Raw genomic sequence first — 26,333 nt, 5'->3', positions numbered from 1 at the left:
ACGTTTTTGCTTTGCGCGACATTCGAGATTCGACATTTTAATAAAAATCTATAATCTATTATCTATGGAAAAATGGCATGGCTGATTGTGTTGCGCGGTATTGCATGATCCGTTATTGATATAGTTTAATATGGCTAAAGGCGATAAAGAGTTAGAAAAACCAATTGTGAACAATGAATTACCAAATTCAGAGGGCCGTAGCACTGACAACGAGGACTCTGAGTCCACACAGGAGCAACCTTTGGACATCGGAGAGCATTACTTAGTGCGGCGTTCGGATGAGTCATGGCACCCGGCTGAGATAATACAAACGCGGTACAACGCAGGGGAATCGTGTTATGAATACTATGTGCACTATGTCGGCTACGATAGAAGACTCGACGAGTGGGTTTCGCGCCACCGGGTCATGTCCGATAGGTTTGACGTGTGTGAAAACTCTAATAACAACATAAACTCCGATCACTTGCTCACCGACAAATCCGGTCGCAAAATAACCCGCAATCAAAAACGTAAACATGACGAAATCAATCATGTGCAGAAATCGTACGCGGAGATGGACCCCACGACGGCGGCTTTGGAAAAAGAACACGAAGCTATTACCAAAGTGAAATACATAGATAGGATTCAGATCGGCAAATACGAAATAGACACTTGGTACTTCAGCCCTTACCCGGACGAGTACGGAAAACAGTCGAAGCTGTGGATTTGTGAATATTGCCTCAAGTACATGAGAATGGAGAAGACGTACAGATATCATTTGAGCGAGTGTACAGCGCGACAACCTCTAGGCAGCGAAATATATAGAAAAGGTACTATAGCAATTTTCGAAGCAGATGGTAAGGAACATAAAATATACTGTCAGAATCTTTGTTTGCTGGCTAAATTGTTTTTAGATCACAAAACTCTTTATTTTGACATAGAGCAATTTCTTTTTTATATTTTGTGCGAAGTCGACAAGCATGGAGCTCATCTTGTTGGTTATTTCTCCAAAGAAAAGGATTCTCCTGAAGGCAACAATGTTGCTTGTATACTCACTCTGCCGCCATACCAGAGACAAGGTTACGGTAAACTGCTAATAGCTTTTAGCTATGAACTGTCAAGGCTTGAACAAGTCGTTGGTAGCCCCGAGAAGCCACTATCGGACTTGGGTAAGCTAAGTTACAGATCCTACTGGTCCTATGTATTATTAGAAGTGCTAAGTGCGAGTCGCGGTACTCTTAGTATCAAGGACTTGAGTCAGATGACTGGTATATCGCAGACAGATATAATTTCTACTCTACAATCTATGAATATGGTAAAGTATTGGAAGGGGCAACATGTTATATGTGTTACACCAAAGATTGTATCTGAACAGTTGGCCAGTTCACATTTTAAAAAACCCCGATTATGCGTAGATCCTACAGCTTTAAGATGGACGCCTCCGAATAAGCAAGGGAACTCGACGAAGGCAAAGAAGTAGTATAGACTCACAGGCAGAGTTTAGAGGAAGTTTGAATGTGAACAAAATGGTTTTTTTAGGTTTCTCTAAGCCTGTTACTAGTTAAACAATATCTTAATGTAAGTAATTTATTTGGTACTGTGAACATTTTATTTAAAAGAAGCATTTACTTAAAGCAAGGTCCAGAGACGGATAAAACAATGTTAAGCTGTAAAAATGCTCTTTTAATAACATTTATTTGATGACTGTATTGTATGGCTGTTCTATGTAGAACTCTGTGTTAGTAATTATCACAATGTGTGTATTAGAAATTAGTTAATAAGGTAATTGATGGCATTTTGAAGTAAAGATCCCAGTTGTGAAACATTACCAGATTATATTGAAAGAAAAAAAAAATTAAACAAATAGATTTGTTGATGATTTTTTTTTTTTATAAATAATAATTAAGTAATATGGTAGTGACTGTAATGTTATTTGAAACTTGCTTTGCATTTACAAAAGTTGTATTGCTATTTGTAAGATAATGTGCTTTAACACGTTTGCTGCAGTACAGGGTCAATTGACCTCGTATGTCTAGCGTGTTCGAGGGTTACGAGGTCAATGGACCTCGTACCGCACCAGAGAAAAGTACAGAAAAATCAGTGCCGCAGCAAAAGTGTTAATGAAGGAATAATTACGGTATAAACTTAAGAGTAATTAGATAATATCTTAATTGAGCCAAGCTGGGATTCAAACCATCCCAATTTTAAAGAAAAAGAGATAAAAATTGGAATTTGTGTATTATTTTAAATACAATTTTCACTTATTTTGACATTTTATTGCAGATTGAATGAACATAATTTCATGTGACTTTTTAGATCTGTTTAAAGTTACTCACTAAGTTCCTCTACTGGCAAGTGATATTATTTATAAGTTTAAATTAATTAATTTTTAATTATTGAATTTTAATTTTTTTTTTCATAATTTCTTTGTACAATGATATAGTTAGTAAGTCAAAAATTGTAAATATTAGAGTCTTGGATACTCTGTGTGTATTGAATTTTTCATGTACAGTTAGTTGTTTTCATGTATGGTTTATTTTAAGCAAATAGTAAATTCAAAACAGCCCATTCTTTGTCATAATATACTCAGAGGCACAATTATCCGCCCACTTAATATGACACGAGTATATAAATAAACCACTTTAAAAGTGATCTTAAGTTCACAACAAGATTTATTTTAGAGTGTATCTGATCTAGTTCTTTCTGTACCTTTTAAGTATCTTGGAACAGTTTCTCATTCCTGCATCCTTTTCACTAACTTTGTTGCCTTCATAAAATAAACACAAAGTTTTACTTTGTTTACTAAATTTAGCTAATGTAAGCTTGTATGCCTAAAGACATCATGTTAGTTAATAACTATCTAGATTCTAGATACACACTCATGATCTAGAATTTCTTTCCAATGTTGTTGCTTCTATAGTAGTAATCGTACATACAATGTAGGTTCTTCATTCCTGGGCTTTTTCTGCACTTGGTCGCAATGTATATTGTGCATAGGTTGTTTGCTTTTGATAAACCACTCCAGCTATCTGAGCTCGCTCCAAAAGCACTTAGCTGGCCTATTCACTAAATATAAACACTTTATTAACAACCTATTAGAAAAAACATCAAATCTGAGAAATGACATCTACATTCTGTATGTTAACCAAGGAGGCATTACAAGATTGGATTGGACCAATCGGAAATCGGAAAGTTTATACTTATTAATACAATCAGATGAATCTTCAAAGATTAATATTTATAGAAGAAAAAAAAAAGAAGATAACACACGATAGACAAGGCTATGCCTAATAAAATACAAACTCAAGAAAGAACTTCATTGATGTCTGAACAGGCTGTATGGTCAACGATCTTTGCCTGTCCCAAAGTTGGGGACAAATGAAAAAAAAAACAAAAAATTAACCAAGGAGGGTTGTCAGTAGTTGTTTGACATTTGTTACATAAAATCTCAATTTAGTATATGTCTACTAACATACTGCATACATCAAAGTTAGTGAATTAGCCTGCTTGTCTCTTGCCTTGTGAAATATTGCTGCAGAGCCAATGTATTCATATGTAAGCTGCACTTAAATGTAGGTTTTTATCAAGATAAAATATGGTTATAACTAAATAGTGTGCTTTCTCTGTTCTGAAAAGTCTCCTGTGTATGAGGAAAAATACAATGACTATAATTTGGTACTTTGGTAATTTGTAAGTAGAAATTGTTGAATGCCCAGTGTTTTAAGGTACCTTTTATCAATATTTATGAATAATTAAGTAAGTAATGAATGTATTGAATAAGTAAGTTTTAAATTGTAACAGTTCCCATTTGTACTGAATAATATAATTCTGAATTAATCAGTGGGTAGTAACTTTGGTTAATAGAGCTGCATTAAATAAAATAAAGCTAAGCAAAAAAGAAATCTTTATTTTATGAGTTGGCAGAAAAACGACCCACCGCCATGGTTCGCTAACTTCATAAATTGTCTTAACTAGCCATGAATATCACATACAGTATCATCATGAGTAAATATTCTGTTCTTGGGCCCACGGACCACGAGCAATGAAGATTTTTTTTTTTCATTAACAAGTTAACTTTTGACTACAATCCTGATGATTCTGATGGTAAGTGATGATGCAATCTAAGATGAAAGCGGGCTTTAGGAGGAAGATAAAAATCCACACCCCTTTAGGTTTCTACCCGACATCGTACCGGAACGCTAAATTGCTTGGCGGTACGTCTGCCGGTAAGTTGGTAACTAACCACGGCCGAAGCCTCCCACCAGCCAGACCTGGGCCAATTAAGAAAACCTCAAACGTCCCAGTCGGAGTTTAAACCTAGTACCTCCGACTTGTAAATCCACCGCGCAGACGGTGCCACGGTGGCCATCAAAAATCCATTTGCGTCATAGTTTTGTTAATATGTATGCAGCTACATTAAGCATTAGATAACTTTTAAATTATATTCTGCACTGTAATTAGTAATAATTGTAGTATGTATTTAGTATTATAACTGATCGTATATTACTGCAAAACTGGCGATTGTCACCAGCATTTTATTTTACCAAATTCAAAAAGTAATGTGTGATCAACATTACAATTTGCCACTTGCTGCGTGTCAGATTGAGTTTTTAGAAGCTAAAGTAACTTCCCTTGGCAATAGATTCTGTGAATCAATAGTTTCACTGTTTATTTGTGATAATTCATTAGTCGTATAAGAAAAAGTGTCGTTCAGAAATAAATTTTAAATGGAATGTCTGTTGTTTCATTTGTCTTTATATTTTATTTTTTGTCCAACCAATACGAAGGCATCGACGACCTTACCGTTACCGACACATTTACCTTATAAAGAAGATCCAGCTATTTTCCGGTGTTAGTTTTGTGATCTCTCCGAAACTACCTAGAAGAAATATGAGACATAAAGTATTCAATGGACAACAGCTAAGGTAATATCTTTACTCTGGCTGAGGCCCAAGGTTCTAGCCATTGTTGGACAAGTTAAATGGTTGTAATCATGAGCAAATTTAAAATTTCTTAGAAGAATAACATAATAGGTAACCCAGTACCTACCTAGTTAGTAGTTACTACGATTATCTTGTAAGAAAACTTCAGTTAAAATTCTTGAATTGACAAAAAAAGTTGAGGCGTTACACCCTGCATCTCGAAGAGGAAGAGCATGTTAAGTCTTTGTTCCCGGACACTATCATTAACATCTGGTAGTGATAGTGGTTAGTGGTCGTTAATGAATTTAACATTATCGCCCTGCTCGCATTGGAGCAGCGTTGTGGGTCTAAGCTTCGTATATCCTCTGCTATAAGGAGCCGTTAAAATAGACTGATAATGATGTGTAGTCTAAGAAAGGTATGACGTCACTCGACTATCTCCACGATCGTTGGCTCGTGCAGACAATAGGTGGCGCTAGTTGTTTCCGTAAAGAGTGAGCGGACAGTGGAGATAATCAGGCGGGAGCCAGTTGGTGTTACAAGGCGCTCGTTTTTGCAGTGTTCTGAAGGTGGTCGATCCGCCAACTTCTCTCGTGCAGTAATCTGTCTCGGATTAGGTACGCTGAATTAGGCAGGGAGAATGTCTCTCTGTCTCGAGTACTGAACTTTTGTTCTGTGAACCTTTTGATTAGATTTGTTAATTAAATAGTCCTGACAAATATTGTGAAACCTTTGTTCAACATTGGTTTTCTTATTTTTTTTTAAACTACTTCTTAGTAGTTTTCTAACTGCTGATATTCTTTATAGCACGTACATACTAGCTACATAGGCATAGGTACCTATAAATGTCGTATGTCGTACCTGTAAATTGCCGCTTCAAATATGCTAATGGCAGAAAGTAGATTATTTTTATCGCAACATGGGAACACTTATATTTTCTGGTACCTATATTCCAAGAACTAATTACCTAATTGGTACATGGATTTAGAAATAAAACGACAATAACACATATCTATCATTCCAATTTATTTATTATCATTACCATTTCCTTTTACATGATAACACAATGAACAAGTATTTATAAGTTTATTAAATAGAATTATAATTATTTTTTCGGATACCGTTGCGTTGCATGTAAAAATTGTTTAAATCATAGTTTTAGATTGGAAATTAACCAGATTTTGTGTCATCATACATCAAAAAATACATAATTATTGGTACAATTATCTTATTCTTGAATTATTACAATAAAAAAAATATATTTCGAGCTTAAACGCTTGACAATCCCCGAAAAATAATTATTATTACCTAATAAACACGGTTAGTGTCAAAAGTCATTATAGGTACCGCTTTTGATGATTTAACTAATTTATTCAAGTTTTTTTTTCATTATTAAAACGAAATTATATGGCTAAACAAATACAACTTTCTATTTATATTGTTTACAAATACTGTTAAATAAAAAGTTTCCATCCAGAATAAATGAGTTAATCATCAAATCTAAATCATTATTTTATTGAAAATTGAAATATACATTTGTGAATATAAAAAAAAGGATTTCATCATTCAGTAGTGAATTACTTTGTCCAATCATGTAATGACTAATCATGTAATAAAAAGTTAGAATGTGCCCACAATAGCAAATGTTTTTCATTCTACACAAGTGCCCCTACTACTGAAACTCGTATTCAAAAACACGCGCAAAATCATAACTCATAAAGATCTTTTTTTCATTATTTACAAGTTATCCCTTGACTACAATATCACCCTGATGGTAAGTCCATCAGGGTGCTCAACTTGTATGTATGTCCAACTTGTATGATGCAATATGGAAGCGGGCTAACTTGTTAGGAATAAGAAGAAAATCCACACCCCTTTCGGGTTTTACACGACATCGTACCATCCACAATCTCACTTAATCTGTGCTTCCCAAAAAAAAAAATTCCGAGTGAAGACTCTATAGTTTTCACTTCAAAAATGACTACTGAGTTTAGAATGAGTCTCGTTACGAAAGGTGTTTGGAAAGATCTTCTCGAGGTGCTGAGCGGTGTTTCACGGTGGATGCCACAGTACCTACCGGCCTTCTTGTTTCTTGCTTTCTTTCGAAATCCAGCGACTTGTGCCAACTGAGCTTGGACCGAGTATAAAGTCGCCCCAACTCAGCTGGCACTTGCTGTTGCTTTTTTCCTTTTCGAAGACGGTATAGGGCGAGTAGTTGACTGGGTGTGCAACGCCGTAGTTGGGAAAATCATGACAGCGTGTGGTTAATAGTCATGGATATAAGTGTAAACTAAATGTATGAACTGTTTTACATAATTATTATCTATTAATATTTTCGATAGCTGTGTCTTTGTTGTTGCTTTAACTTGAGTCCTCTTTAATTTGCGTTAATACCTATTTCTTTCCAGCTATCTCAAGTTTAACATCTATCTTATCCTTTTGCTTTCGAAGAGTTTCCAAACGTGCTTCTAAAATGGCTTTTCTTCAAGAAGCTTTCGCATTTAGGTATTTTTAAACTTTCCGTTATCTTGTGTTTGTCGTAGTATTTATATTTTAATCAATCGTAGAGACACTTGCTCACTCCGTCCTCGGGGATGTATTGATCTAACAACCGCTTCTCGGTATTTTTCTGCTTTTCTTAGTTGTTTCTCGTTGGGACAGACTGGGCGCTGGGTGACCCCGCGGTGTGGGCTCGTTTGCCGGCGTCCAGAAATTTGAGTCTTACCGGTACCGGCCTTCTTGTTTCTTGCTCTCTTTCGGAATCCAGCGACTTGTGCTAACTGAGCTTGGGCCGAGTATAAAGTCGCCCCAACTCAGTTGGCACTAGTCGCTGGCTCTTCGAGCGGTCTTCTGGCAGTCTTTTGCACTGTGCTCGCCACCGCAGCGGACTCGGTCTTGACGTCTAAAACAAAGATCTAAGCGTGCGCCCAAAAAACATTCTACGTAGGTTAAGTCACTGTCATATAACGCGAAACTCAGAACGTTTTAACTATACGCAGACAAATATAAAATGTTCATAGTAATTCACTAATGAAATAAGTACATAATATGATTACTTTTCCGTCAACAACCTAAAAACATGATTACCACTATGCACAACAACATTTGTCATCAAACACCGTATTGGATTTTAGCATAATATTCAACACTTATTACAATTTTTTGTGTATTTTCTTTTTTTATTATTATTGATTAGTACAATACAATTATTATCAGAACAGATCTAATATACTGTTATAATATCTACATCTAAAATATCTGTAATAATATCTACGATTTAGGTTAATCGTGACAGTAGTACGAGTAATTGCATGCAATTAAAGATTTTCAGCGGTTGTATTTATTTACTTTAGAGATCATATGCATTTGGGTATAATTTTTTAATCAAATCTAGTACACATAACATTTTTATCTAATATCCGGCCGCTCAGAGATTGCGTTTAAAACAGGCCGTGATCGGGCGATGTAATTTCGAACTGGCGTACAAGGTCGTCTTTGTAGTGATGAGACAAAAAATTTATTATTATAAATTAGTCGATCTCATTCGATCACGACCTATCAAAAACGCAATCTCTGAGCAGCCGGATATTAATTTTAGTGCTAGACTGCGTTATACAGACGTTTAGTAACACTTTGAATAAAGAACACTGAATGATATAATTGAATACAAATAATTGAATTAAAATGCTGAAAATTAATCGTATTAAATTACTGAAATTGTTAGTTAAGTTCCACATTACTATCAAGATTAACCACATAAAGGTACATTTACACTCAGCGAATCACAAACGATAACAAGTTATCTATGTATTTATTTGAAAGGAGCATAATTATAAAAATATGATACAAGCTTTTCCACTTAACTTATCGCTCTAGTTAAGTTTTATCAATAATTGTTTTTTATTGATAATTGTTTAGTGAAATCAAGCCAGATTGATTTACAACTATTCACAATGGTAGAAAATACTTTAGGGCCTATTTTTTTCGAAAGATAATTCCTTTTATATATTCTTAGATATCATTGCATTAAAATATAATATTGTTTGGTTTCGAACTATAAATTTTATAGTTTGTACTTATTAATACCTTACTCTAAAGTAAGATTTTTCTTTAAATATTATTTTTTTTGAAAGCAAATATGTCATATTAGTGATTACGAAATACTTTGGATACATTTTTCTAAAAAAATGATATTATACTTACTACAAAAAGAAAATTTCAAGATCTTTGAAAAAATATTATTATTTATTTAGCATAATATATTAATCTAAATTATAAAATATAATAATACTGAATAGCTCATATAAATGTTGAAAATTTATAGATAGTGAGATATTTGATTGCTAGCCAGTCAGGCTATTGTAGGTGCCAGGTCCATCAACTATTTCAAAACAGCTTTCACTGGCCTTTTAGATATATAATAGTTTTGATTTAGCAAACTCATGAGTGTAGATTTGGAAATAAGAACACCAATGTGGAACAAAGGTGTCAACAATTCACGATTTAGGTTTTATCACAATTCTTAGCAGAACAAATTAATCACCAAATCAAAATGTAACCAAAATTAAGCAGAGTTAAATGATTAAGAAAGAGATTCTCTCTGACTATTTCAGAGTAACCCGAGAAGGATTACTCCACAAGAGATGTTGACGGATCGACCGCCATCGCAATACTGATGAAACACCGAGTGACCGAACGACTTGTAACACCAGTGACTCCCACCCGAGCGCCCCCACTTATCTCTTCACGGAAACAACTCGCGCCACCTAGCGTCGTTACGAGGCATCACGAGAAAATCGAGTGACGTCATATCCGTCTCAGACTACTCTTTTCTTACACTTGAATAATCAAATATCCCATTATATATGTATATTTTAAGTAACATTTTGAATATTCCACCTACACAGTAACACAGCAAAGCTTCTCATTAACAGCCAATATATCTAAGTGTTAAATCCATTGCACATATACCTTACCTAGTTTACATATTCAATATATTTGTTTTAGAACATTTTCTGACTTATTATCGTAAATGATGAAACATAATATATATGGATATGCAGATACCTTATATATTTTTAAATACATGTATATAATTTTAATAATGTGTTTTCAATTAATAGTGTTTAATGTAAATTTACATTTATTTGCCAAAATATGCATGAATTACTATAATATATTTTTATATTGTATTGTAAAAAGTATTTATCCTATATAATACGTAGCTTTTACGTAAGTGATCATAATTATTAATAGGACATAAAATAATAGAAATAAATAATAATAACATTCAAAAGAAAAACATACATATATAGTATTATTTAAATTTTTAGTCCAATTAAAAATATTCTAAAACAACAAGAATTGTAGGTTAGAAAACGTTCGAGCGTAAACGCAGTGATAATTAAAAAAAAAATTGCAAATGCGCATTGCATTAACAAAATTAATACTTTTCATATTAGTAGGTACACCTGCTAAAAACAAATTAAATATTGACTAAAAAATAATGTCTCAAACATACAGTACACACTGTACATAATTATTCTATGTAAATCAAAATATTACAATAGTAGATTTTTAAACGGTTTCTGTATAAATATTAACGGTATAAATAAATAGTAGGAATAGTGGGGGATTTTAAAACTTTGAGCGTAATTTTTATTTTAAATGAAATCAGATTTATAATACATATTCCATGAGAGGTTTCAAACCAAATTATGTAACGTTTCATTCTCTACTTAAAAAATTAAATTGTCATCATCAACCCATGTTCGGCTCACTGCTGAGCTCGAGTCTCCTCTCAGAATTTAGGCCAATAGTCCACCACGCTGGCCCAATGCGGATTGGCAGACTTCACACACGCAGAGAATTAAGATAATTCTCTGGTATGCAGGTTTCCTCACGATGTTTTCCTTCACCGTTTGAGACACGTGATATTTAATTTCTTAAAATGCACATAACTGAAAAGTTGGAGGTGCATGTCCCGGACCGGATTCGAACCCACACCCTCCGGAATCGGAGGCAGAGGTCATATCCACTGGGCTATCACGGCTCTCAAAAAAAAAAATTAAATATATGAAATAAAAAAAAAAAAAGAAATATATGATCCAAAAAAATTAAATGATCAAAGATATTTTCGAATTAGTTGTTTTTAATTGTAAATGGCGACATTGTAAATGCGTTTAGATTATTTTGTTGAACTTTGGTTGTTAACTTTATTTAGTATCAGTATTTTACATGAAGTAAACTAAAAGTAAAACATACTATAAATTCGGTTTTAAAAATGTCTCGTCTTTATTAAACCTTTTTCTTTCGAATTACATTCAGAGTTTTAAAAAAGCAACTGTTTCATAATCTACTATTAATAATAATAATTATTATTATTAAATATCTAGGATTTCAAATAATATGCATATAGCACGAATGACACTTAGTAACATGGCACAAGTATGAAATTGGTAACGATTGAAGAGAAAAAAATATTATCACAATCACAATCACTAAAAAATTAAAAATAATTATATATTTATAGACTGAGAGATTGTGGACGATTTCTTTGAAATATTTATACAGGTCTAGACTTTATATAATAGTGTTTAGGGGATGTCGTAAAGATAATAAAGTACTATTAAATACCTTCATTTACTTCTTAATTATGAAGTAGTCAAGAAGTTAAGTACAAAAGAAAGTGGGAGTTATTGGTATATTGAAATAACGCAATACAAAAAGCAGTATACAACAATACACTACCGTATTAGATGCGCATATTACTGCAAAGCACAGTAATTGTTTTTGATTAATCATAATGACATGAAGGAGCTATGTTAGGAGTATCTCTGCGTGATCGAATCAGAAATGAAGAGATCCGCAGAAGAACCAAAGTCACCGACATAGCTCAACGAGTTGCGAAGCTGAAGTGGCAATGGGCGGGGCACATAGTTCGAAGAGCCGATGGACGTTGGGGTTCCAAAGTGCTGGAATGGCGAACCCGCACTAGTAAGCGCAGTGTTGGCCGACCCCCCACCAGGTGGACTGACGACATCAAGCGAGTCGCAGGGATTCGCTGGATCCAGGTGGCTCAGTATCGTGATGTTTGGAAGTCCCTACAAAAGGCCTATGTCCTGCAGTGGACGTCCATCGGCTGATATGATGAATCATAATGAAACAATGTATTAAATAATTAATATTACCAACAAATTATGTAGTATACACACGTATAATCTCATAATTACAAGCAGGTTTCGCTGTATATTATATAAAATGAAATAGTCCACAAACTCTGACGAATACGATACTGGTAATACATATTTACATAATAATAATATATTGATTAATATTTTACATTACAGTTGATATTGTCGTACATACCTAAAAGCAGGTACCGTGAAGCAATACATGTCCTATGTAATTATAATTATTAAGATATTATTTAAAATAATATATAAAACATAACAAATTTATTTAAAATAAATAAATAATCATTCGAGACAATCACAAAATAAATAACATCACCACGAATCAAGCAATTGAAACAATTCCAAATAACGAATAGTTTTAGGCCATAATCGATTAATTTAACAAGATAATATTCGAATTTAAATGTTACTTACAACTCGAATATTATGATTAAACAAATTATCGATTTGTATTGAAATTATTATTTTATGAATTTTCTTTATGTTTTTTCTTTATTAAGATTTAGCTAAATAAATGTGGTGGTACAAGCGTAAAACCACGAAATAAATTACAACCTATAAAATATTGGACTGTATTTCTAAAAATAAATTAAAAAAATATACTTTGGTACTTTAAAGTACATACGTACTAAATAAAATTTAATTAAAACAATGATTTTATTGAAACTTCCAAGTTATAATTAATACTTTAATGTTTTGTTACTTTATAAATTTTGTAACTAATTTCCATCATACTTTAGTTTTACTCAAAATTAACGAATACAGTGCATTGGTTAATTTTGTTGAGTTATGTTTTAATTGTTTTTAATAATGCAGTGTTCGTCCGAAGATACGCCTTAATATTTAGCTGGCTTCTCTCTGCCTATGATTTCGATAATTTGAATGAAAATACAGTTTACTCTAACTTGCTCTTATCTCTGGACTGTAGTTGGATTATCTTTTAATTTAGAACATCTAACTTATAAGACCGATTTTTAACACTGTCATATATTTATTTCTTGTTAGGTATTTATGCCTGGTGGCACAGTTTAACAAAGTATTAATTACAACTTGTTTGCATATAAAACAATGGAACGTGATAACGCGATTCAACTCCAAAACAACTTAATACGTCGGTGCAGTGTAATCGATGTTTCCTGGAAAAGGAGAGACGACATGTTATCTAAATAATTAAATATTACTATTTTTGTGTGTATTATAAAATAAAACGTTAAAGAAAATAGTTATATGAAAAAAAATAAGAAATGGACACAAATGTTTTCAGAATGGAATCTGGGGAAGACAAAAGGTAGACAGATAAAACGTTGGGAGAATGATTTCCGGAAGTTCGCCGGACTTGAATGAAAAAGAATAACGACGTACAGAGAAAAGTAGAGATTAATAGGGGAAGCCCATGTTGAAGGACAAGCTCCTAATATCACGCCGCACGCAAGCTTCACCTGAAAGACCGGCGGTACGCTTCCATTTATAAATAATAGAGGAGCCAGAGAGGCGATATTTGGATGTACTCTACCACGGCAGATGAACTTAAGGGAGTACACCTATGCACATATTTGAGTACCTCCACAAAGTATGAGCCTTTAACATTTTGTGGGTGGGATAATGGCAACCAAAAAATAACTAACTTCAGATTAGTTCAACCAGCACGTCAGATGAGGATAATGTCCGTCAGTCACTAGCTATACGGTGTGCAGTGGTTTAGAAGGTGTGAAAGGCGCTGGGACTGCATGCGTCGCCCTCGCATGCGGGCGTGCACGCCACCTCTCGTAAAGTGTCACCGGCGGTGTGCGGCTGCGAGAAGAACGGGTCTATGTAGGATACGCGTCGCGCGAGTCTGAGCTGCCCATGCCAAACTCCACCTCGTATGCCACCTCAAGTAAACTGTCGTCACTCACCGGTGGTGTCCAGCTGCGAGAAGGGCGAGTCGCTGTAGGTGGGCTGCGGGTCGCACGCGTCTGGGCTGCCCATGCCACACTGTACCTCGCATGCCACCTCATGTAAAATGTCGTAACTCACCGGCGGTATGCGGCAGCGAGAAGGGGCGGGTCGCGCGCGTCTGGGCCGCCCATGCCACATTCCACCTCGTATCCCACCTCAAGTAAAGTGTCGTCACTCACCGGCGGTGTGCTGCTGCGAGAAAGGAGGGTCGCTGTAGGCGGGCTGCGGGTCGGGCCCGCCGGGGTAGGCGGGGAAGGATCCGGGGCTGCCCACGCCACCCTCCACCTCATAAGCCGGCGCAAACGCCGCATCCGCTCCCACACGGAACCGCTGGAATGCGAAGAACGCGCACGCCACCTGCACCAAACACCACACACGCTTCTTCTCAACTACCCCAAGTTATTGTACATTTATACCTATTAACGAGCCATACTCGGAGTATCCCTGCGTGATCGAATCAGAAATGAGTAGATTCGCAGAAGAACCACAACCACAGCTGAAATGGCAATGCACATAGTTCGAAGACCCTATGGACGTCGGGGTCCTAAGATGACGACCCCTGCACTAGAAAGCGCAGTGTTGGTCGACCAGTCGACGAGTCGCAACGATTCGTTGTATGCACGCGACTCAGGATCGTGATGTTTGAAAGTCTCCACAAAAGGCCTATGTCCTGCACAGGATGTCTATCGGCTAATATGATGATGATGATGACTATCTATTATCATCATCAACATCAGAGTATTTTAAATTGTCAACTGGAATTCCTAGCTTTAAAGTACCATTTTGAGAGAGTCCTGATCTTGTAGTGTGCCATTGAAAATAGACTGATGATGATGACTCGCAACTTTTAGATAACTTCATAATGGCAATGACTTCCAATGCAGCGCAGGATCGCTATTCTAGGAACCCAATCTATTGGCTCTTCATCGCCCATTGACATTTCTGCTTCACGACTTGTTGAGCTATGTCGGTGACTTTGATTCGATCTCGCACAGATACTCCATCCTCCCGAAAAGTGAATCTGAGCCTACTCAAGAGGCCCATAGTCAGCGACCATGCCAGATCACTTACCCAGGCGAATATAGAGAAGAAACAGAAGGCAATGGCGCCTTGCATGTTATTGGCGGTTCCGACCGGCGGCACCTCAGTCTTGCCCCACGCGTTCGACAGGTAGCAGAAGCCCACGAAGTACAGGAATGCCCAGAACGCTGGAAATGTACAAATACGAGGGGTGTTCATTATGTAGTGAGAATAATATATTTTTTTTAACTAAAAAAAGAAAGCTATTTATGTTTTCATACAAAGTAATGTAATAGTAGTAGTAATAGTAGTAGTTCTACTATATGATATTATGCTCCTCCAAGTTCTACAATTGCTGAATATAAGCAAGGAAGAACTTTAATGACGACCCATGTTTGGGATGCCCTAAGACAGCATTAACAGAACAAAGGTTAAAAGAAAAAGGTTGAAAAGAATACTTTATCCGATCGTCGTGTTACTTGTTCGTTTTATAGCTGATGAAGTAAAGATTTCGATAGGGAGGGTTCATAATATTTTATACGACTATTTGGGCATGAAAAAAGTGTCAGCGCGAGGTATGCCTTGATTGCTTACAGACGCGCAGAGACAAACCAAGAAAAAATAAGAAATCCAAAGCTGTTTAGATTTGTTACAACAAGATCCCGACCTCTCTCCTGACTTTTTGACTCGATTTATAACTATGGATGTAACCTGGCTTCACCATTAACAACAGTCTATTACCTGGAAGAAACCGTCAACTTCTAAGAGCAATTTAGGGATGGAACCTTTCTGTGTGGGAGACTCATGACAAATTCTGTTGATATTCAGAGATCGTGGTGTTCATGAGTTCAGTTAAGGTATGTGTCAATCCTGATCCTCCCACTCCTTTCCCTCGATTGGTTGCAATCTACGCAATGCAAATTCAAGTTCGTAAAGAACTTACAAAACAAACTCCTATGTAAATACATCGGAATAATAAAAAAAGGAAGATCAAACGATTCAAATAAGTACGGAGGTAATTGAAAAAGGCAATAGTTACTAGGTAAGTAGTCCGTCATAAAATACAGAATATAAGTCACATAAATTCTCAAAACGTGCTCTAAGTTTCAATATTACACCCCACATTCGCGTTTACCTATGTATCTACTTCTTACACGGGATATAAAAGTGTGTACACACAGTAAAACCAATACGTTGCATTGACCTTGACCGACATACAGCGTTTCATCTACTTCCACTACAAGATGTGGGTAGCAAACGTTTGTTTGACAATCCACACTTACATACTAATCTTTCAAGTATATAAAAGAAATTCGTGTTAGTTACACTATTTATAACTCAAGAACGGCTAAATTGGTTTGGCTGAAAATTGGTGGAGGGGTAGCTTAGAACCAGAAGACAGACATTCGATACTTAGGGTAGGAGAAGGGTAGGGTTGAGTAGGGCTGTGGCAGGGTTGGTGTATGTGGATGGTATTCACTGCTAAACCACTGAATCGATTTGGAATAAATATGGTTTAGAGATAAATTGAACATAGGCTTTACCCAAGAAAATCCATAGTGCCTGCGGGATTTGAACATGATTTCTGCCGAACGGAATCGCAGGCGTCCGCTAGTTTAGTTAAGTTAAGTTAAGGAAATTAGTTTCCGCGTACGTAGCAACAATACACAGTTAATAGGTGAGCCGTTTAAAATAAAATGTAGGTTTAGATGGGAGAAATATTTTCCAAAGCTATCTAAAGGAATATTCCTTGGAGTTTTGCCTAAACATTATTCACAATTTTCTCCTTTACAGAGTACCATTCTAATATTTACCTTAAAGTATTCATAATTCTTCAAACTTCTATACTCGATAAAAACACCGGAAAAAGAAGTTAGAGTGAGCGAGTAAACTTACCTACCTACTTCAATATTCCTTTACATTTATAACATTTTCTTTTACGAGCCGCTTTACGTCGCGGTTCGCAGGCAGCGACGAAGGTAGATATTAAAGTAAAGGTCAATTGGACGCCGTTTTATTGTTATCAAGAAAATTCTAACAACGGAAAACTTTGGGATAAATATTATTTTAGATATTAGACAAAGGAACATATTTCTGTATTTCTAGAGTTCCCAATATGAATTGAAAACTGATACAAGGTATTGGAATGGCGACCCGACACCAGAAAGCGCAGCGTTGATCGACTTCTCACTAGGTGGATTGTCGACATTAAACTAGACAGTTTCAGTTCAGAATGGATGTGTGTGTACGTGACTCAGCTCAGGACTTCGATTCCTGAAAGACCCTACAAAGAGCATCCTATTTCTGCAATGCAAGACCCTTCTTGCATTGCAGAAATAGGAAGAAGAACTAGTTGGAAATTTGTCTGTTTTGCTGTTTACAAATATAAATATGATGTCTAAAGGCAATAACATTATGCAGACATCATTGTTGAACAACATAAAAAATCTAAATTTATTTATATTATAAACAATGAGACGTTCGGTGTATATAAATCTAAATATGGTGTACATAAAAGACAATAACATTATGCGGACATCATTGTTAAAGAATACAAAAAATTGTATCTAAATTGATTTATGTTATAAAGAATGAGATCTAAATGATAGGATAGGATTAAGTATTTGTCAGACGTCCTGATTTTATTGATAATGAAAACCCGATCATTAGATGCCACCAGGACAATACCAAGTACCAGGTCACCCATAAATTCCGTCATTGAAGATAAGATACGGTAAGAGCTGATGTCAATCAATGTGACCTGGACTAAATCAGTTTTATTGCACTGAGTCACTGACGAAACGATTCTCACAGCGGTGGCGCCGCGCTTGGTTGTCCTTAATTGACTGCAACATGGTTGTTACTACTTCGACAGAGCTGCCACCCAACCCAACCAACGTTGATGGTTGAGGCTTATAAAACCTGAAGGCTAACTGCAAACAGAGGCGTCCCAAAAACCTCCATTATGATCCAGACGACGACATGACAACAGACAATGCTTCCGAGGCAACACAAACAAGAGCTACACAACATCTGTGCCGGCGAAGACGAGGTCCCCGATATTTGACGTCACCCGGGCGTGGGTTTTGCAAAAGACTTGCCTGTGTTACAAGTCCAGGACTCTGCTCGGAGTTTTGCTCTCTACCAAGCGTTGGACCCAGCAATTGCACGGTGAATCCATGGAACGCTAGATATTATACAATTTCTATAAAAAACAAACAATAGGTGGAAGGCGAATTTTTGCAACGCATGTCCGAGAACTGCTAGTCCCTGTAGTAAAAATATTCATGAACCTCATTTAACTTTCTCTTTGCATTTTATAGGAAGTGTGATGCCATCAACGAGTGTTGTTTATCGCATGTACTACAATAAGCGAAGCTCCATTTTATTTCACTCGTAAAAATTCACGATAGGCATTAAGAATGGTATTGTATACAAAGAACAATTTGTTGTACATGGGGGTGTTTATATTATAGATTTTTTCATGATTGTTGCTTGATTTTTACGTTGAAAGACACAAATTGGTGATAAGCGTACCCAGTTAATGGCACATTTATATGGAACTACAATTAGTTCACTACACTGTTCAATGTCCAGCAATTTTTATTGACAGTGACTTAAATTATACTCGATAAAATATTTAATAGTTTTTGCTAACTGTGCTAGAAGATTTCATAGAATACAGAAGCTGCAAGACAATACAGATCTTGGAAAGTGCACTTATCGTGTCCCAGGGATAAAGACTTATTAAGTGGCAATAGGCGGGGAAATAGTTTGAAGAGTCTAAAGACGTTTGGATTCCTAGGTGCTTTCCACATAAAAGCGCAGTGTTTTCGAACCTGTGGCGAACTCTTTCGTTCGCCCACTCTAAGTCTGGTCATCTACATTTTAACATTTCATATCAGTTTCCTATTTAAAATTCCGTGAACCGCGCATGCGAATATACATTGTTATTGTCGAGTCATTACCCATCATTCCATTCCATCTGCAACAGCCATTTTATATTCCTTTAATTTTTATTCTTGTACAATTATAATTAGTGCAGTGAATAAGTACATATAACAGTTTACCACATCGACTTATATCACGATATCAACATAAAACCTGTTCGGCGATAAACCCCTACTAGGTGGATAGCTGACATCATCGAAGGCGATAACGGATATGCTGACGCCGTAGTTGAAGGGCGTTGATCATAGACTGGGTCTGTGATGATAAATCTACCAATATTTAGATAAACTTACTAAATATAAAAGAAAAAGAAGACTTACCAGAGAATCCCAATGCGATGTCAGATATGCTGTCGCCATAATTACACGTGTTGGTAGAAGAATCAGAGACTCCGTAGATTCTTTTGATTTGTGATGATAAGAAGTTACCAGAATAGAGAAAAAATCAAAGAATAGAGAAAGAAGAACTTAAAAGACTTACCAGAGAATCCCATATCAGCCAGCACATAATGCTTCCTCGTTTTGACCGACGACATCTGGTCGAAGAGATACTCGCCGGCGATGAAGCCGACGGAGGCGACGAAGGCGATGACGGAAATGCCGACGCCGTAGTTGCAGGCGTTGGTGTCGTCATTGTACACGCAGTACTCCTTGCCGTCCTTCTTGCTGATGTACCAGCCCTTGGCTGATATGCAGCCCATCACAATCACGCTGAACAGCTGGTGAGGATTGCGTAAATTGAATTATCATTATCCATATTTTGATAGTTTATTTAAGGATTAGCGGACGCCCGCGAGGTCGTCTGCGTGGAATTTAGTATTTCACAAATCCCTCGGGAACCATGGATTTTTCCGGGATAAAAAGTAGCCTATGTGTTAATCCATGCTATAATATATCTCAATACCAAATTTCAGCTAATTCGGTTAAGTAGTCGAGGCGTGAAAGAGTAACAAACATTCATATCATTAAAATCATCAGTTTTCGCAAATCTCGGGAAACCATGGATTTTTTCGGGATAAAAAGTAGCCTATGTGTTAATCCTGAGTAAAATCCATTTCTATTCCAAATTTTACCCAAATCGTTTCAGTAGTAGCAGCATTAAAGAGTAACAAACGTCTAAACATCAAAACATACATCCAAACATCCATACAAACTTTCGCGTTTATAATATTTAGTAGGAAGTAGGATAGGATACTTTTTTTTATTCTTTACAAGTTAGCCCTCGACTACAATCTCACTTGGTGGTAAGTGATGATGCAGTCTAAAATGGAAGCGGGCTAACTTGTTAGGAGGAGAATGAAAATCCACACCCCTTTCGGTTTCTACACGACATCGTACCAGAACACTAAATCGCTCGGCGGTACGTCTTTGTTGGTAGGTAGCCACGGCCAAAGCCTCTGACCAGCTAGACCTGGACCAATTAAGAAAAGCTCAATCTGAGGGTTCCAAACGTGCCTTGGTCCGAGAAGAGCTCACAACAAACTCAGCCAATATCTAAGTAACCTGACCTAAGCAGTGGTTTCTGAGCCACTCAAGTAACGGGTCTTAGGAGTATGTATAGAGTTCACAATCTTTCGACAGTTGACAATCTTGCAAGATAGATTATAAGCTAGTGGTATTTATTATATAATTTTTCAGTGTCATATATAGTTCTTTGTTGTGATGGGATGAAACAGATAGCTTTAGATTAAATATTCCCCTTATAAGGCTAAATGTGCAAATTATGCCATTAGGCTGCCTGTCCACCAGAGCGGAACGAGGGAGCATTTTGACTAATGCCGAGCATAGTTGCATACTGTGTCCATGTACTGCAGAGACACGAGGCTGCAGGCTATGGTAAATTTAATTTATTTAACTTCCTTCCACTTAAGAGGAGCGGAAATTTTGTGCCGTTTCTTAGCTCCATTGCCTAGTGCAGCTTTCGTGGACTAGCAGCTTAGTCCCGGTCATTGTTATTAATTTTTGATAGTGTTGGTTACAGAATAAAAAAAATTCCAAAGCCTGCATACTCGTATTGGACCAGTGTGGTGGATATGAGCTTAATAAACCCTCACCTACAAGAAGGAAGGGCAGGCCTTCCTGTTTACATAATGTCGATTCCAGTACTAGTTTTCAAGTTAGCACTCAGCACAGAATTTCAAAAAACTGCACAAACAAACTTGAAATTTGACAAGGAGGTAGTTTAGAGTTAGTAGATATCTGCTAGTCTGCTAGTGTATAATGAAACAATCCAAGTAACATGAGTAAAAATACCAATTAACAAGCAGTCAACTCATGCAACCTTTCTAAAACATGAGGATTATGTTTATGACCATGTATTGAATGACTAGCATCAATATTAACTATTGTAATATGTTGTTAACAAGTAGACAAATATAGGTATTGTGCTTGATCACATAAGACAAGGTCATTGATTAATAGTTGTAGTGAACAAAACAAAATACACATAAAAGTTATATAGGCATAAGCCTCCCATTTGAATTCTTCAAGGAATTTTTTTAAATACTTAATTAAGAACCTGTTAGGTATAGACAATTGAAATAAATGTAGATATCTATTCTTTTTTTAAACTATGTAGAAGATCAATGATGTATCTGCTTCAATTCAAATTTCCATTGTTTATTGTGTATGAATTTGCAGGATTTTATTGTGTTTAATTGCGTCAAAGGGAAACTATTGATATTTTCCATGTAAGATGTTACGTTACATACCCAGCAAACTGCTCTGACAATAACTGCGGGGCGCTGGACGAAAGCCTGGGGATCAAAGGCGCCTCCAGCCTTTCCACCACCGTAAGCACCGGCCGTTTCCATTTTCGCACTTCTTAAATATATTTCACCACGTTCAATACTGGACCGAGGAGTCCATCAAAGTCTCTGCCCTCACAAACCCCGTTTATCGTCCAATTTCACTTATCGATCGCGCAACTCAGTACGGCTGAAATTCGCAAACAATGACATTTTAGGGATGGGACTGGGAATTGGGACGGACTTGGGTATCGGTAAGTTAATTGGAAAGTTTTCATTATATTTTTTGAAATGGATTTAATAACTACCAGAAGAGATATTATTATTATAGATTTTAACGAATCTTTCGAAATGCAAATGCAACTGTTCGTTAACGAACTTTTCAATGTACCCGTACTTGAAATATTCATTCCGTTCAAACCATTTCTTTTAGAAAAAATCCTTTAACTTTAATCAATCTCTCTGGTTATCTGTGTTCATGTTATACTCATAAAATGTAGTTTTATGACTTCTATAATATAAATGCTTTTCTATTACATCAATATTGATAAGGGTAATATCGATGATTTATAATTTCTACATCACTATGCAATTTCGAACTTGACACAGATTACATTTAGACGGTGCTGCCAATGTTAACTTTAGGAACTATTTTTTTCAGATCCATCATCCATGAACGAAGCCATAGAGCAAGTTGCACAACACAGTTTTAAAAAATATTTTCCTAATAATTTACGATTATTTATCTCGGGTTTATAAACTTTTTTTATTACCTCTGAATTTAATTTCATTACATTTTATTTATTATTTCTGTTTCACCTTAATTATTTGTCGTGGCGGATTATTTCAATTTAAACCGGTCGATCGGGTTCTCGTGATGTCAAAATCGAATATATTTTGACTGCAACGCCATTCATGAGTTGCTTAATTTTTCTTCTATACTTTTGCAGGCTTAATTCTTTCTTTGTAAGTAAACATAGAGTGCATTGAATTCCTTACCGACTGCTTCAAAAAAGGTACCTAAATACCTACCTACATCTAAATCCCTACTGTTTTCCAAAATCTCAATATACACCGTTCACTAACGCCATCTACTACATTTTTTATAGTATGTGACCCAGTGTGTACAAACCTCTGTTATTCTATAAAAACTGAAAGTTGGTCAGCTTAAGCTTTAACCATAAGAAGTGCGGTATTACGGTAGAATTAGGCTTTGGGAAGTAGCAGGAATAAAAGTCAATTGCCCCTAATAAGGACCAACCATCGCCCATTAGGTTTTCCTACAATTTGTTGACAAAGGGTAATAAAGAAGTGTACACACTATAAATAATTAAAAAAACATTTTAAATATTACAAATATTTATTCAAATAAGAACTGAACTACAAAATAAGGATATAATTATTACAAGCTGTTTTCAGTAATAGTCCATACATTACATTAATTTATAATAACCGCCACTGAACAGAAAATTTTGACTAGTTCACAGAACAAGGTAAATTTATTTATAATAGGTATAAAAAAATAATAATCATCATGAAAAATGGTTTGCTTTACAATTTTATATCTAGCACCGTCCTATTCTAGCGACCCTATTAGAAGAAATAAAAACTAAAAGTAACAAAAGTGACGGTTTATTTTTAAAGACGCAATTGTCTTTTTTATAGGGAAGTATACAAAAGTTCTAAACAAGATGTGTTTGTTGGGTATCAAAGGAGACTGTATACAAACACTGACCTCTACCTAATTTATTTACAGTACAAAGCTAAATTTTTTTAATAATATTCTACAAATAGTTACTAGAGTTATTTATTTATTGTAGTTATGTGTCATGTTAGCTATCAGGTTAATGTAAAAATATCAAATTTTTGTATGTTCAATATTCGAATTCATATTGACAGTAATTTTACCAGGTATTGAAAATAAATTCCACTTCGTCGTGTCTATGGTATCTATAATATTGTTTGGAGTAAGCACTAATATAATATGGCCACTGCATATTTATCACTTCAAAAGGAAAACAAAAACAAAACTCTAAAAATGTAATTAGTTACAATATAGTTATAATTATTGTAATAAAATATGTATAAAAAGTTCAGGAATAGGTTGTGGTTACATTTATATATACAATGATGTATCTAAACAACAACGATAGTATGTTTATTACTCATCACTTTATTTTTATATTTTTTGATGTTTTGAGCCAAAGACAACTGAATGGATTTCTTCAAAATACAATATTATATTATTTATTGCTTTTAAGATATGCACGATAGCAAAATTAAATAGCATCTAGCTCGATAAGCCCAGCATAAGCTTTTTGAGTTCTCCAAAAGGTCTTGCTGATTATGTAAGAATGAAGTAATTAAAACCAAAATAGGTAATAAATGTTATACAGTATAGTGAGGGTCAAAAATTCAAAATCCTAATTATTTGAATTTTTGAAGGCTTGAATCCCATTCATACCTAAATAAAATACATTACACGTTACATAATGTTTAAAATAATAACATTTACTTTAATTAATATCACTTCAGACTCTACAAAAAATCTGACTCTACTAAATTGAAAAAAAATAAAACGTTTGTTACGAACTAATAAATAAAATTAAAGGTGCCTAGATAAAAATTACAGTAATTCACAATGTCAACTGATTTAAAATATAATGTCTGTAAAACTATATGGATAAATGTGATTCAGGCCTTATAGCTAATTAATATAGTCAAAGAGCTTGTGACTAAAAGATTTACGAAATCACAACTGTTTAGAAGTTCTGTACGTACTCAATGTAAAATTTGTAATTAAATACCTATACAAAGCTGTTACTAGAATTTTCAAATTTTTCATTTTTTATTTTGTACTTTTCACATACAGGAATACATAAATAAATAATATAGGTATGTATACTTTATCCGAAAAAAGAAATGTTCGCATAACGTAACCCTGCTGATCACAAACTCTGTGCCTATTTACATGAAGGTTGTTTATACATTTTTTGTAATCCCTAAGTTGTCACACTATTCTCTAGAGATATCATTTTTGTATAAATTCTAACTAGTCTATTCTACACAATATTATTCAAGTACTCTACAATTTTATTGTACATGGAAAACTAGCTACTGGATATATTCATTCTATGACATAATTTAAGTAAAACATTATTTACAAAAATAGCCATTTTCATCTGTTTTTTGGATCCATTTATACCTAATTGTCTATGGTTCCTAGCGGATAAGGAAATAAAAGTAACTATTAAAAAATCAGACACTACTTTAAACAATAAAATAACAACAAAATGTCGACAAACAGAGAAATAATTATTAACATTTGTAACCTATTATAAACCTCAATATGTCTACTGATCAGTATAAAATACTATAATACAATTACCTATGTCTCAAGAGACAGGTATATTAAAGACTTTCATATTAATAATAATGGCATTTAATTCCGCAGAATTAATAATAAGTAAATCCCACATGGACATAATTAGTCTTAGAAAGTCATTCCGTCAGTCCTATTGTGTCGTTAAAGAAGACTATGTCACTATGTATTAAATTTGTCAGAGTGAAAAATACTACATTGTATAGTTGGTATTGGCAATAGAAATAAGAGAGCAAGGCGATGAACGAAGGCAGTGAAGGCGCGTGCAGTTAGTAAAAAAACCGCGAAAATTGCACACTAGATTCGATCTACGATATTGTAAAAAGCTTCATGTTTCAATTGTTGGTCACATACATAGAATATATTATTACAAAATTCAGATTAATGGGTGTTAACTGTGAAATTGATTTTACATAGACTCTAAAGACGAACTTAATCTAAAGTACGCGAACTTAGTATGCGAACTAGGTAAGCATGCTTTGGCGTCGAATGTTCAGCTTTTATAAAACAGAATTATTGCTGTCTCAATATGTTTTAGGAGTTGAAATTTATCTCGTTCACACATCACGGACGTAAATTTTACATTAGTTTCAAATGGAAATAGGATTTCCAAACATGGATATACCTTCAATATTCCAAACCGAATATTGATCTTAAGTACTGATCAAGAGTAATCTTTGGAAAATAATTTATAGGTTGTTTTTTTTTACTAAAATTAATTTTGTATTCGAGTACATTAGGTAATAAAAGATTTCAACGGTTTTACGAATCTGTCAGGCCTTGACGTTTCTCTTCTTCCAACATGGCGTCCAATTCATCCGTTAGGTTGGCCAGCATGTTGCCTATGTCGTTTAGGACGTCGACGGTTTCGGTACTTTTGTTCTCGTCTTTGTGCTCAGGGAGGGGGTGGTTGGACTTGATGTCAGGGTTCCGCGGTGGAAGGCTGGAGAGGCCGATACCAGCTCGGCCGTAGTCCACGGTGTGCGGTCTACCCGCAATTTGTCCGCGATTCTGTTTTATTGTACCCGCGTTTTCATTCGCGAATGGAATGCTGTCTGATTCTGTACTGGAACTGGACTGTAAATCAGAAAAAGAAACATATTTTCATCTATACTTAAAATTAGAAAAAAATAAAAAGTGTGTGTTAGCTCCGACGTACGAATGAAATAAGAGAGTCGACTGTCTAAATAAGTGTATGT

At 35.3% G+C, this 26,333-nt stretch overlaps 3 protein-coding genes across 8 annotated transcripts in view; 1 reads left to right on the top strand and 2 right to left on the bottom strand.

Annotated features, from left to right (window-relative positions):
* The first annotated feature begins 46 nt into the window (after nt 1-46).
* LOC112053759 (histone acetyltransferase KAT8-like) lies at nt 47-4,712 on the top strand. The gene has a single exon (XM_024093303.2). It carries the CDS (start codon nt 131-133, stop codon nt 1,457-1,459), a length of 1,329 nt encoding a protein of 442 aa, XP_023949071.1. The 5' UTR covers nt 47-130; the 3' UTR covers nt 1,460-4,712.
* Nucleotides 4,713-5,910: 1,198 nt separating this feature from the next.
* On the bottom strand, nt 5,911-22,022 carry LOC112053756 (synaptogyrin). The gene is made up of 5 exons (XM_024093301.2): nt 21,717-22,022; nt 19,487-19,724; nt 15,107-15,243; nt 14,215-14,392; nt 5,911-13,233 (listed from the first exon to the last, which is right to left on the bottom strand). The coding sequence occupies exons 1-5, from the start codon at nt 21,816-21,818 to the stop codon at nt 13,202-13,204; spliced, it is 687 nt and encodes a 228-aa protein (XP_023949069.1). The 5' UTR covers nt 21,819-22,022; the 3' UTR covers nt 5,911-13,201.
* Nucleotides 22,023-23,093: 1,071 nt separating this feature from the next.
* LOC112053755 (caskin-2) overlaps nt 23,094-26,333 on the bottom strand; it is a 324,648-nt gene continuing 321,408 nt past the window's right edge. For all 6 annotated transcript variants that reach the window (XM_052884465.1, XM_052884464.1, XM_052884460.1 and 3 more), the window contains one exon: nt 23,094-26,211. In XM_052884465.1, the coding sequence (XP_052740425.1) occupies nt 25,897-26,211 (315 nt within the window). In that variant the 3' untranslated portion in view covers nt 23,094-25,896. The remainder of the gene's footprint in view (nt 26,212-26,333) is intronic.

Source organism: Bicyclus anynana, chromosome 11, assembly GCF_947172395.1.
Source record: "Bicyclus anynana chromosome 11, ilBicAnyn1.1, whole genome shotgun sequence".
Classification (NCBI taxonomy): Eukaryota; Metazoa; Arthropoda; class Insecta; order Lepidoptera; family Nymphalidae; genus Bicyclus; species Bicyclus anynana.
The sequence above is the reverse complement of the archived record's forward strand: the minus strand, read 5'-3'. Positions and strand labels throughout refer to the sequence as shown.

Coding starts and splice junctions, on each gene's coding strand:
- LOC112053759 (XM_024093303.2), top strand. CDS start 131: ATGGCTAAAGGCGATAAAGAGTTAGAAAAACCAATTGTGAACAATGAA.
- LOC112053756 (XM_024093301.2), bottom strand. CDS start 21,818: ATGGAAACGGCCGGTGCTTACGGTGGTGGAAAGGCTGGAGGCGCCTTT. Junction 15,244..19,486: donor GGCTGATATGGGATTCTCTG/GTAAGTCTTTTA, acceptor GTACATTTCCAG/CGTTCTGGGCATTCCTGTAC. Junction 13,234..14,214: donor CTCGCAGCAGCACACCGCCG/GTGAGTGACGAC, acceptor CTCCTTTTCCAG/GAAACATCGATTACACTGCA.